Raw genomic sequence first — 14,666 nt, forward strand, 5'->3', positions numbered from 1 at the left:
GAATACAAACAGGATGTGAGGCCACTGACAAATGAAAGTTGAAACAGTTAAAATAGGAAGATGAAATGAGAATTTAGGTTAATACCAAGAGTTGAGCTTCCCACGATTAATCAGTGAGAACTCTGCCTTCAATCCCCCTTAACTCCCCCCTCTGACTAACAAAAACAGTGTAACTTAACCAAGCCAAAAGAGAGCAATAAACTAAATGCTGTTCATATTAATCCAGTAAGACAGCTTTTCGCTGGCTCTCATTATTCTAACAAATTAATAACTTTATGTATATTCTCTGAAAAAGACTATTACAGAATGACACACTTACATAACTATACTTTTTATTGTATTTTTCCTCATAAAAATGCAGTCTGTTAAGTAAATGTGCAATATATAATAACATACTTAGAAGTGAAAGGAAAATAAACTGGGGCATAAAAATCAATACACAGACAAATTATAAAATATTTATTTCCTCCCAGAAACAGTTTTCAAAAGGAAAAATCCTATGAAAGGCTATACTGTCTTCCAAACAACACTAAACATACCATGACATACCAAGTTACTCTTTCCCTTTGCCAGCAGATGGTGCTGATTTGCAGATGTGAGCACCATGTGCTATTATACTAAAGATGACCTTCCCAGTAAGTGTATTCACATACTCCCTTAGTTTAGCTTGCTACAGTTAAAAGCATAATACAAGCATTATTTTAATCCCTCAAATTAAAATCAAATGAAGCAAAGATTAGAAACTTGTTCTCAACATTAAAACCTGAAAAAAGAAAACATTAAATACACTGTCTTTAAGCAAGCACCATTTTTTTGTATTTAAGGGTCTGTGAACACAAAGACAATGTATTCCCCAATCCAAAACAAAACACTGTGCAAGTGTAGACTAAACGACCAGGTAGCTTTGAATCCTGGCTCCAGCTACGAGATACCTGTGATTCCTTGGGCAATTTATTTAAGCCTTCTTGTCTCAGATCCCTTATCTACCAAATGAAAATAAAACGGAACTTGCCTCACTGGTTTCCTGTGAGGTTGAATGAGAGGACAGATGTAAAGCACTCAGAAAAGTGTCTGAAACGGTAAGTACTATGTCAGTGGCTGTTATTGCTGTTGTTTGGGAGTACCCAACAAAACAACTAGAACCAATAAAAAAGGTCATCAGAATAAGAATAAATATAGATGTTAATATAATAGATTATACAGCAATGAGAAGGAATATACCACAGCTAACAAACAAAACAGAGATGAATCTAAGTAACATAATGCTGAGTGGAAAAAGCCCTAGAGAACTATATAAAGTATAATACTCATTTCAAATCAGGGCAAAAAACAAATAAAACTAAAAAGATACACTGTTCAGATATTCATATGTAAGATACACACCTTTTTTTAAAATGTAAGATAAACACAAACAAGGTAGAAAATATCTGTGTGAAAACTGCAGGGAGATGGGATGAGAGAGAGAAATATGAGTATTTAAGTTATTGGTGCAGTTCAGTTCTTAGATTTAGTGCAGTACAGTGGAGATGTAAATTAGCATAATCATTTGAGAAATGATTTGTCATTATCTAGTAAAGCTTAAAAATCACTTTCCCTGTAACTCAATAAATATACTCTTAAGTTATACCAAGAGAAAAATCTTGCCCATGTGTATCATGTTCTTAGCAACATTGTAATAGAAAAAAAAAAGAAACAATTCTATGTCAACAAAGAAATGGATGAAATACCACCACAATTCATTCTGATAAGCTATCCAGGAGAGAAAATCAGTAAATTATAACCATACGCCATAAGGCTGAATCTCAGGAACAAAGGCTGAACAAAAAAAGCAAGTCAATGAAAAATACATATATATAATTTCATTTATAAAACTGTCATGAAATATACTGTTTAGAAATATATATGCCAGAACTACACAGAAAAGTAAAGAAATGATAGGTACAACATTAAGAGTAATTATTACCTGTGAGTAAGGAAGAAAGGAGATGGGATTGGGCTGAGCGTGGCAGGTCACACAAGGGACATCAAAACTAATGGCAAGTTTCTGGGAAGAGGGTGGCAGCAGTAGTCACACAGATTTTGATCTCTTCAAATCCCCACATAAAAACAGAAAGGGCAACTAGATAGCAAAGCCAAAATCCCATCCACAGCACTTACAACAAAACTATGTGACAAGGTATCCCTTCAAATCCCAAAGTGTAAACGGGTAGAGGCAAATCACCAGCATCCACAGACCTAAACTGCTTGACAGGAAGAAGCAGGTAAGCGGAAACTAATGGACCTAAGAACAAAACAGCTTCAAAATACCTATGGATATTCACTAGAAAATACAGCAGGCCAACTTGGAAAACAACAACAGCTGAAACTGGAAGGATTCTGACATTTCCAATACTAGGTGAGACAAAGGGTCCATGATAAGAAGGTCCACAGGGGTTGGACCAACGTAGTCCCTATGAACTCTGAAAGCTGATCCACCTAGGCTCCCTTCTAGAACAAGTCCCATAGTGAAAATCAAAACTGAGCATGGACTTCCCTGGTGGTCCAGTGGTTAAGACTGTGAGCTTCCACTGCAGAGGGCCTCAGGTTGGACACGTGGTCAGGAAGTTAAACATGTGGTCAAAAAAAACAAAAACTGAGGAGGACAGAACAGCAAAAGCAGGGGAAAGCACAGACCAAACTGCGGAAGAGGAAGAGACCAGTGAAAGCTCAGGAAGCAAGTCATCATCTTCTTAATACTATATAACAACAACAGATGCAGGAGCGCTACGAAGTCAGACAATCTTTCATGAATTTCACTTTATCTTAAAAGTTCAAGAAACGATTCCACATAAAAATGACCAACAGAAAATTATCAAGGTCAAATTTATATAAATTTATTATTATAAGAGAAAAAAAATCCCCATAATGAAAGTACTCAGGTAAATGTGTTCACAAAACAGATCAAAACTGCAACCTATTTCAAAACAAGGTAAAGACATTAAGAAAATGATACAACACTTAAAAGAACAATGCACATCAAAAATAGAAAAACTGAGAACTGGATATAAAATACTCACGAAGAGTAAGGAAAAAAAAATAAAGAAAAAATTATTTCAGTAATAAAAACCAAACTAGAAGGAAATCAAAGAGAAATAAAATTTTAAAAAGATTAGGTAAAAAAGAAAATTTAAAAACTTTTTTAAAGACATAAAAAGGTTCATTGAAGAAAGGCAAAAAAGAGCCAATAGGAGTTCCTGGAGAAAATCAAAGCAAGAGAAGAGTACATATAATAAAACAGTTTTCTCAATTTAAAACACACACACATACACAGCTACTAAAAAGGACAGACCACATACCTAAAAATATTGACCCCTAAATGACCAACAACTAGGAATATTTAACTTAAATTACTAGACTTTCATGCCAGAAAAAAAACTTCAGAGCATTCAGAAAAGAAGAGCATGTGACTTAAAAGAGAAAGAAAAGTAAATGATCAGTTTTTCACAGAATGCTTCATAACACAAGAAAACTGAGAGTAACATATTTAAAATACTCAGACCTAGAAAGTACGATTCTATGATCCTATATCCAATAAAACTGACTTTCAAGTACAAAAAACACAAACTTATCAACACATGAGAATCTGGGAACTACTATTCCAGATGAATGAATTAGAGAAAAAAACCTTCAGAAAACCAAAATTACTACAGACACAGACATAAGGCCTGATTTAAAAAAAAAATAAAAGATACAGTTAGCTATAAAACAAAGACTGAAAAGAAATTAAGAAGGGAAGAATACAGTACATAATAACTATTACTATGACAGTTTAGAATAGTATACATCTATTTTGAAAATAGGAAGAGAATGAAAAGAGTATATGCAAAAAATTAATATTTTCAGTAATCATATCAGTGGTGGTATTCATATTATTATTCCAAAACTATTGTTTATGGCATGAATGATACAGAATAAATGAGCAGTGTTGAAATATCCTACGTCTATCATGTCTTGTGTCCTTAAGAATCAAAATTCTACATTTCAGTTCAGTTCAGTCACTCAGTCAGGTCTGACTTTGTGACCCCTTGGACTGCAGCTCACCAGGCCTATCTATCCCTCACCAACTCCCAGAGTTTATTCAAACTCAGGTCCATTGAGTCGGTGATGCCATTCAACCATCTCACCCTGTCGTCCCCTTCTCTTCCCGCCTTCCATCTTTCCCAGTATTAGGGTCTTTTCAAATGAGTCAGCTCTTCGCATCAGGTGGCCAGAGTACTGGAGCTTCAGCTTCAACATCAGTCCTTTCAATGAACACCCGGGACTGATCTCCTTTAGGATGGACTGATTGGATCTCCTTGCAGTCCAAGGGACTCTCAAGAGTCTTCTCCAACAATACAGTTCAAAAGCATCAATTCTTCGGTGCTCGGCTTTCTTTACAGTCCAACTCTCACATCCATACATGACTACTGGAAAAACCATAGCTTTGACTAAACAGACCTTTGTTGACAAAGTAATGCCTCTGCTTTTTAATATGCTGTGTAGGTTGGTCATAGCTTTTCTTTCAAAGAGCAAGCATCTTTTAATTTCATGGCCACAGTCATCATCTGCAATGATTTTGGAGCCCAAAAAAATAGTCTCTTACTGTTTCCCCTATTTCCTCATCTATTTGCCGAGAAGTAATGGAAAAGACCCTGATGCTGGGACGGATTGGGGGCAAGAGAAGGGGACGACAGAGGATGAGATGGTTGGATGGCATCACCAACTCGATGGACATGGGTTTGAGTAAACTCTGGGAGTTGGTGATGGACAGGGAGGCCTGGCGTGCTGCGATTCATGGGGTTGCAAAGAGTCGGACACGACTGAGTGACTGAACTGAACTGAATGGGACCAGATGTCATGATCTTAGTTTTCTGAATGCTGAGCTTTAAGCCAACTTTTTCACTCTCCTCTTTCACTTTCATCAAGAGGCTCTTTAGCTCTTCTTCCTTTTCTGCCATAAGAGTGGTGTCATCTGCATATCTAAGATTAGTGGTATTTCTCCCAGCAATCTTGATTCCAGCTTGTGCTTCATCCAGCCCAGCGTTTCTCATGATGTATTCTGCATGTAAGTTAAATAAGCAGGGTGACAATATATAGCCTTGACACTCTTTTCCCTCTTTGGAACCAGTCTGTTGTTCCATGTGCAGTTCTAACTGTTGCTTCCTGACCTGCATACAGACTTCTCAAGAGACAGGTCAGGTGGTCTGGTATTCCCATCTCTTTCAGAATTTTCCACAATTCGTGCTGACAAAAACAGTCAAAGGCTTCGGCATAGTCAATTAAGCAGAAATAGATGTTTTCCTGGAACTCTCTTGCTTTTTTGATAATCCAGCGAATGTTGGCAATTTGATCTCTGGTTCCTCTGCCTTTTCTAAAACCAGCTTGAACATCTGGAAGGTCACGGTTCATGTACTGATGAAGCTTGCCTTGGAGAATTTTGAGCATTGCATTACTAGTGTGTGAGATGAGTGCAACTGTACAGTAGTTCGAGCATTCTCTGGCATTGCCTTTCTTAGGGACTGGAATGAAAACTGATCTTTTCCAGTCCTGTGGCCACTGCTGAGTTTTCCAAATTTGCTGGCATACTGAGTGCAGCACTTTCACAGCATCATCTTTAGGATCTGAAATAGTTCAACTGGAATTCTATCACCTCCATTAGCTTTGTTCGTAGTGATGCTTCCAAAGGCCAAATTGAATTGACATCCCAGGATGTATGGCCCTAGGTGAATGATCAGACCATCGTGATTATCTGGGTCGTGAAAATCTTTTTTGTACAGTTCTTCTGTGTATTCTTGCCACCTCTTCTTAATATCTTGTGCTTCTGTTAGGTCCATACCATTTCTGTCCTTTATTGAGCCCATCTTGGCATGAAATGTTCCCTTGGTATCTCTAATTTTCTTGAAGAGATCTCTAGTCTTTCCCATTCTGTTGTTTTCCTCTATTTCTTTGCACTGATCACTGAGGAAAGCTTTCTTATCTCTCCTTCCTATTCTTTAGAATTCTGCATTCAAATGGGTATATCTTTCCTTTTCTCCTTTGCTTTTTACTTTTCTTCTTTTCACAGCTATTTGTAAGGCCTCCTCAAACAGCCATTCTGCTTTTTTGCATTTCTTTTCTTGGGGATGGTCTTGATCCCTGTCTCCTGTACAATGTCTGGAACCTCCGTCCATAGTTCATCAGGCACTCTGTCTATCAGATCTAATCTCTTGAATTTATTTGTCACTTTCATTGTATAATCATAAGGGATTTGATTTAGGTCATACCTGAATGGTCTAGTGGTTTTCCCTACTTTCTTCAATTTAAGTCTGAATTTGGCAATAAGGAGTTCGTGATCTGAGCCTCAGTCAGCTCCCAGTCTTGTTTTTGCTGACTGTATAGAGCTTCTCCATCTTTGACTGCAAAGAATATAATCAGTCTCACTTCAGTATTGACCAGATGGTGATGTCCATGTGTAGAGTCTTCTCTTGTGTTGTTGGAAGAGGGTGTTTGCTATGACCAGTGCATTCTCTTGGCAAAACTCTATTAGCCTTTGCCCTGCTTCATTCTGTACTCTAAGGCCAAATCTGCCTATTACTCCAGGTGTTTCTTGACTTCCTACTTTTGCATTCCAGTCCCCTGTAAGGAAAAGGACATTTCTGGGGGGTGTTAGTTCTAGAAGATCTTATAGGTCTTCATAGAACTGTTCAACTTCAGCTTCTTCAGCATTACTGGTCAGGGCATAGACTAGGATTACCGTGATACTGAATTCTTAAATCAAAATTCTTAGTGTGGAAGAAAGAAGACACACATGTAACGGAGAAAAGTTACATAAATTCTATGATCCTGAATTTGAGTTAGAAATATCAGTGAACTCATGAGTTATTTTATCCTTATTTTTCCGAGCTCTGTCCACTGAGAAGATCGAAAAATCATAAGTAATTAGGAATAATGTACATGTCTAGTGTTCAGACTGTGACCTTGAAATACCTTTTCTCCTAAAAGGAACCAGTTTCCTACAGAAATTAGTAATTCCAAAAGAAAGTACAAGATGAATCTTGTATTAATTAAGTAGTAAGGAAGCTAATCAAAGTCTTACAAGCCAATCTGAAGAGATTCCCACTGGTCAACAAAGGGTCAATTTGAGCTTTAATAATAAGAAAATTCCAATTTATTGAAACCCATAAAATATGCTTAATCCATGAGCTCATACTTACTTAAAAATTTTTTTTTTAATTACAACAGCAACAACAAAAAATACTGGTCACTTCTGAAGAACAGCAGGGGACCAGTTCATAATCCTGAAAACTGTAAATAAAAAGCAAGAATCAAGTATTTATCCCCCCTTTCCTATATGAACTATACAACTTGGGAAACCAAATAATGGATGATTAGTGGGGAGCATTTATCTATAATACTACTTAAATTAATATATAAAAGAAAAGATGGACTATTGCCATTTTGAAATTCTCAATTAGTTATCAGATGAAAGTCATTAAAAGAGTACTAACATCAATCAAAAAAAAAAGCTAATCACACATTCTGGTTTCTTACGGTCTTGCTAATTAAAGGGATCTGGAAGGAGAAGGGGACGACAGAGGATGAGATGGCTGGATGGCATCACCAACACAAGGGACATGGGTTTGGGTGGACTCCAGGAGTTGGTGATGGACAGGCAGGCCTGGCGTGCTGCTGATCATGGGCTCGCAAGAGTTGGACACAGCTGAGCGACTGAACTGAACTGAACATGAATCTGCTCTGGATTCTGGATCAATCTGCCAATTATCAGGAAACACAGAGAATAGAGCAATATAATGATCTGCACCATGAGTATGCAATCAGCAAACTCATGAGCATAGAAAAGTCTACATGTCAAACAGCTCTGGTTCTTCAAGAGACAACTATAAGGAAAAACGGAATGGAAAGGGAACTAATAAAATCAGAGAGACTTAAGAGACATTAAAATTTTTAATGGATGTAACTAAATTATAGTGTCTTGTAATGAACATCTGGATGATAAAATTTTGTATGCAAAGAAGTCATAAACATAAAAGTCAGGATAATGGTGTGCTATCATCTATTATTTGGTTACCTAGTTGTATCATTCATTTAGGAAAGGAAGGATAAATACTAGATTCTTGCTCTTTGTTTACAGTTTTCAGGATATGAATTGGTCCCCTGATGTTCTCCAAAAGTGACCAGTTATTTTTGTTTTTGTTATTTAAAAAAAAATTTAAGTAAGTATGAGCTCATGGATTAGGCATATTTTATGGGTTTCAATAAATTGGAATTTTATTATTAAAGCTCAAATTGTCCCTTCATTGACCAGGGGGAGTTTCTTCAGATTGGCTCTTGAGACTGATTAGCTTCCTTGCTAGTTAATATAAGATTCACCTTGTACTTTCTTCTGGAAGAAAGAATCCAAATCAAATTCAGGTTAGACCCCTTTATTTAGCAAGACCATAAGAGACCCAAAATGTCTGATTAGCTTTTTTTGCTGACGTTAGCACTCTTAATGACTTTCGTCTGATAACTAATTGAGAATTTCAAAATGGCGATAGTCAGTCTTTTCTTCTTTTATTATTTAAGGTGGAAAGGGAGTTGTGATTGGAATGTGACACCCAGAAGGAACTTCTGGGACAGATGACAAAGCTTTATTTCTTGACTTGGGTCATGGTTTCAAGGATATACCTAGCAATAATTTATCAGGTGATATACTTGGTTTTATGAATTTTTACTTTATAATAAAATATTTTTGTAAGACGACAGAGGATGAGATGGTTGGATGGCATCACCGACTCAATGGTCATGAGTTTGAGTAAACTCCAGGTGGTCAGGGAGGCCTGGCATACTACAGTCCATGGGGTCACAAACAGTTGGACACAACTGAGAAACTGAACTGAATATTTTTTTAATGTAAATGATGGATATACAAGTTTTTATTGTGTCATAATTCTTTGTACTCTGCATATTTTATAAATATTCCTTTGTACCTACTCAATATTAATTGAAACTTTTAAATTAAAAAACATATTGTTTATAATGAAAGTTCTTCTTGGTTAAGAGCATGCTAATTTGAAACTGAGACCCTATCATTTATCAATATATCAAGCATCAATTTCCTCTTGTATTAAATGGGAATAATAAAAGATTTCAAATTAACAACTAAATACTATACTATTAGTTAACTACATAAAAACGCATCTATTTTCCATTTCTAACATATCTCTAAGTTTCAGCCAAGGAAGTATATATCTATAGACAAGCAATTTTATTTCATTTAATGAACCACTAATCAAGATCTGTAATTTCCAGCACTCGATTACAGAAATCCCATGTAACACAAGCAGTCCATTCCTTTAGCAATGTACTTACTGAGCCTAGAACAGTAGTACTTGGCACACAATCAACAAAACAAAGTCCCTGCTCTGATAGGCTGCAATTCTAGTGGAGTGAGACAAACCATCATAAAAAGAAATAAACAGAGGACACACCAGACAGCAATAAATCTAGGAAGAAAAAAAAGAAGCATGATGAGATAGTCATGGGAGAGGAGGTATGTTTTTTAGAGAAGACCTCTCCAAGAAAGAAAACATGAGCCTCCTGGGAAAAGCACACCACAGAGAAAAGAGAGCAAGCACAAAGGCACTGAGACGGAACAATGCCTTTGTGTTCCAGAGAACGGCAGCGCCAACGTGACCAGAGCAGGCTGACAGGAACAGGCCAGAAAGCCACTACCACAGAGTGGAAGCAAGATTTTACAGTCTTACAGGGTATGCTAGGAGTTTTGAATTTTCCTCTTAATAAGATAAGAAAATACTGATCATAGAAGTAACATGTTCTAATAAGTTATTTTTAAATAATCACTTTTTATCCACTATATCGAAAAGAGTTGGATACAACAGTGACTAAACAGCAGCAAAAATAAAGACAAGACTCAGGGGGATAATGAAAGAAGCAGCTAGACCACTGAGGAAGCTACTGCAACTGTCCAGGCAATAGTGGTAGTTAGTATATAGGAGTAGAATTGAAAGTGATGAAAAGTGTCAGAGTCTGGATATCCTACTCTCATATAGCTTCAGCATCTTAGACACATTAAAAAAAAATTCTCCAAAATGTTAATATCCTTTTAAAATATTGCTATAGAAATAAAAGTCCTTGAGAAAATGTTTTAAAACACATAGTAACTGAAAGGTTATACTTTAAGAAACAGTTAAGCAAACAAATGAGAGAAAGTGGTTGTGAAGTGTCAAGGCTCTGCAGTCAGGCTTCCTGGTTTTGATCCTAGCTCAATCATGTACTAAGTATGAAAAGAACAGTGAAGTTTCTCTATGCCTCAGTTTTCTCATTTTTCAAATGGAAATAATAGGAGCTACTTCATTAGATCCTTATGATATGACAATGAATATAAAATTTAGCTGACATATGGTAACAGCTCAATACGTATTTGCTATCCAAACTTACTGTTCTACTCCAAACAGTTTCTATGGCTACGGGTTCCCACTATTTTTCCCATTGCTACTACTATTTATAACATCCCCTTTTATAACTGGTTACATATTTAAATGGAGAAGGAAATAGCAACCCACTCCGGTATTCTTGCCTAGGAAATCCCATGGACAGAGTCTGAGCCTAGTGGACTACAGTCCACGGGGTCACAAAGAGTCAGTCACGACTTAGCAACTGAACACATATTTAAAATTATCACAATGGGGACTTCCCTGGTGGTCCACTGGTTAACAATCTGCCTTGCAATACAGGGGAAGTGGATCTATCCCTGGTCAGGGAACTAAGATCCCACAAGCCGTGGAGTAAGTGAAGCCCCTGTGTCAAAACTACAGAAGACCAACTGCCACAACTAGAGAATCCATGTGCCACAACAAAAAGCTCCATAAGATGCAATGAAGATCTCTCATGCTGCAACTAAGACCCAACTCAGCCAAATAAATAAAGTTTTTAAAAATTAAAAAAAAAAGTCACAATAAAAATTAACTTCAAATGTTCCTAATGTCACATATTTCATTGATTTGATTTTTAATCAAAAGTTTCTGCTTTTGGTTTAACAAAGCTCTCTGATTGGTATTATACTTTTTTTTTTAACTTAGAGGATCTCTCCTCTTAAAGATAACTGAAGCAGAATTTGCAAGAATCCAAAGCAATTCCTATTAACATTTTTTTCTTCACTTCCAAAGTAATGTTAAATTTCATAAGACTCAGAAAAATCGAACAGAGTATGACAAGAACAATTACCAGAGATATCATAATCACTTGGGACTTTTTGTGCAGTTGGTCACGCTCTTGATTATTAAGTTGTATAAGCACAGGTTAGGTTCACAAGATCAACTGTTGGGGGTCAAGTATTTGATGTCCTTTCATATTTGAAATGCTTCCACTAAAGACACAGCCTCTTGACAAACCTGTATGCAGGTCAGGAAGCACCAGTTAGAACTCGACATGGAACAACAGACTGGCTCCAAATTGGGAAAGGAGTACGTCAAGGCTGTATACTGTCACCCTGCTTATTTAACTTATATGCAGAGTACATCATGAGAAACGCTGGGCTGGAGGAAGCACAAGCTGGAATCAAGATTGCTGGGAGAAATATCGATAACCTCAGATATGCAGATGACACCACCCTTATGGCAGAAAGTGAAGAGCTAAAGAGCCTCTTGATGAAAGTGAAAGAGGAGAGTGAAAAAGTTGGCTTAAAGCTCAACATTCAGAAAACTAAGATCATGGCATCCAGTCCCATCACTTCATGGCAAATAGATGGGAAAACAGTGGAAACAGTGGTTGACTTTATTTTGGGGGGCTCCAAAATCACTGCAGATGGTGATTGCAGCCATGAAATTAAAAGACGCTTGCTCCTTGAAAGGAAAGTTATGACCAACCTAGACAGCATATTAAAAAGCAGAGACATTACTTTGTCAACAAAGGTCTGTCTAGTCAAGGCTATGGTTTTTCTAGTAGTCATGCATGGATGTGAGAGTTGGATTATAAAGAAAGCTGAGCACCAAAGAATCGATGTTTCTGAACTGTGGTGTTGGAGAAGACTCTTGAGAGTCCGTTGGACTGCAAGGAGATCCAAGCAGTCCATCCTAAAGGAGATCTGTCCTGGGTGTTCATTGGAAGGACTGATGTTGAAGCTGAAACTCCAATATTTTGGCCACCTGATGTGAAGAGCTGACTCATTTGCAAAACCCTAATGTTGGGAAAGATTGAGGGCAGGAGGAGAAGGGGACGACAGAGGATGAGATGGTTGGATGGCATCACCAACTCAATGGACATGGGTTTGGGTAGACTCCGGCAGTTGGTGATGGACAGGGAGGGCCTGGTGTGCTGAGGTTCACGGGGTCGCAAAGAGACGGATATGACTGAGCAACTGAACTGAACTAAAATACACATAAGAAAATGGTAACAATGCCTACCTCTGAGAGAGAACAGGGGAGATGGGTGAGAAAGAGATATACTTTGCATTTAAAACCTTGGGCACTATTTGGGTGCCTTCCCTTGCAAATGCGTTAACTTCTAAGAACATAAAATATTTTTTAAAGAACAAAATACCATTTACTAACAATTTACAGAACAATTTTTTAAATAGTTCACCACAATGGCAGCTTACCAGATTGAAGATGCCAGTAATACATTAGTGCTGTTTGCAAGAAACCTAAGTGGAGGCTCTGCAAGCAGTACACAGGATAAAATTCCTCCACCAAAGCAGTGGAGCATAGCAGTAAACCAGCTTGACAGAGGATTCTTCCATGCCAGCTCTGCTGCTCCTGAAATGATAAGGTAAATGTTTGAGATACTGTGCACTGACCAAGTCCTGAGGTACTAGTGGCACTAAAGAAACATACTTCTTAACTTTATAATTTTCCAGAACTTACTATTACTCATAAGTATGACAATCATGATCATCATAAACTGTATCTCGTGTCCTTTAAATCAGCACTGGAAACATTTTGTTAAGACATGGGTAACTTGGGACACCTTTAAAACACCCTCTTTAGGACATTACTGGACTTCCCTGGTGGCTCAGACGGTAAAGCAACTGTCTACAACGCGGGAGACCCAGGCTCAATCCCTGGGTCGGAAAGATCTCCTGGAGAAAGAAATGGCAACCCACTCCAGTATTCCTGCCTGGAAAATCCTATGGACAGAGGAGCCTGGTAGGCTATAGTCCATGGGGTTGCAGAGTCGGACACGACTTAGCGACTTCACTTCACTTCAGGATCTTATTGCCAGTTTCCGCATAGTACATTATTATATAGACAATCTCCCCATCTACTGTCTTCATTTCCAACCGTACTGTAAGTATGTTAGTTAATATATCAAAGTAATATATTAAGAAAAACTTATAATCTTAAGTACTTTAGAAAATAAAGCTGAAAAACTATTAAGTTTCAATATGACAGACTTGAAACAGAATGATAAACTCAGAGGTAAAAGGCTGATGAGAAATAGGTATTAACATCATCAAATGTCTCCTAATAGATTATTTATTAATTACAGAGAGAAATAGTAACTTTAGACTGGGCAAACTTTGCAGACATCACTATAAACAAACAATATCAGGTGGTCTCTGATATTATGCACTAAGGACACATCACTGCTACTGCAGTATTTCTACTATATAAAAAATGTATAACCTCAACTAGTTTAATTATGCAAACTCAAATTGAGGGCTATTCTTAAAAAAAAAAAACTAACAACAAACACTTGGTCTATATTTTAACAACATGAACACACACAAAAAAAGTCTGATGAAATGTTTCAGATTAAATGACATTAAAGAGACAACTAAATACAATGCATTTCCCTAGACCATATTTCAGAATGAGAAAGAACATTTATAAAAGAACTTTATGGACAACAAATTGATAAAATTTGAACATGGACTGTGGCTTTAATAATAGCACTGTATCACTGTTAAAATTCCTGATTTTGATAAATGTAATGTGACTCTTAAAATCAACACACTGAAGTAGTCAGAAGTAACTAGGCAAAATGCCTCCAATTTACACTAAAGTGGTTCTGCAAAAATACAGAGATAAAAACATTCAGAGAAATGGTAAGGTACAAACTTTTACACATAAGATGAATAAGTTCTTGGGATCTAATGTACAGCATAATGACTATAGTTAATAATACTATATAATACTATATTATATCCTTGAAATTTGCTAAGAGAATAGATGTTAAGTGTTGTCACCACACACACACACACACACACACACACAAAAGGTAACTATGTGAGATGATAAACGTGTTAATTAACTTCATTGTAGTAATCACTTCACAATGTACTATGTATATCAAATCATCACATTGTACACTTTAAATATACATAATTTTGTTAATGATAGGTCAATAAAACTGGGGAAAAAACTAAATAAATGGGGCAAAATGTCAGTTGGTGATTCTGGGTAAAGTACATGGGAGTTCCTTGCTAGTCCAGCAACTGTCTATAAGCGAAATTATTACAGGAAACAGTACAAAAAAATTTTTTAACCTGGCCAGAAAAATAAAAGCAAATTATAAACATGAAAGTAGAAACTAAATACATGCTAGAGACAGGCAATCAATAAAGCCAACCCAAAGCTCTTCTTGGAAAAGACCAATAAAACAGAATATTGTTCAGTAAGTCTGAAAAATGGGTGTGGAGAGGGGTC

The 14,666-nt window shown here is 36.8% G+C and overlaps 1 protein-coding gene across 2 annotated transcripts in view; it reads right to left on the minus strand.

Annotated features, from left to right (window-relative positions):
• TMEM38B (transmembrane protein 38B) overlaps nt 1-14,666 on the minus strand; it is a 67,182-nt gene that overhangs the window by 35,631 nt on the left and 16,885 nt on the right. For both annotated transcript variants that reach the window (XM_020869476.2, XM_020869477.2), the window contains exon 2: nt 12,617-12,773. In XM_020869476.2, coding sequence (XP_020725135.2) covers nt 12,617-12,773 — 157 coding nt within the window. The remainder of the gene's footprint in view (nt 1-12,616; nt 12,774-14,666) is intronic.

Source organism: Odocoileus virginianus, chromosome 31 (genome assembly GCF_023699985.2).
Source record: "Odocoileus virginianus isolate 20LAN1187 ecotype Illinois chromosome 31, Ovbor_1.2, whole genome shotgun sequence".
Lineage (NCBI taxonomy): Eukaryota > Metazoa > Chordata > Mammalia > Artiodactyla > Cervidae > Odocoileus > Odocoileus virginianus.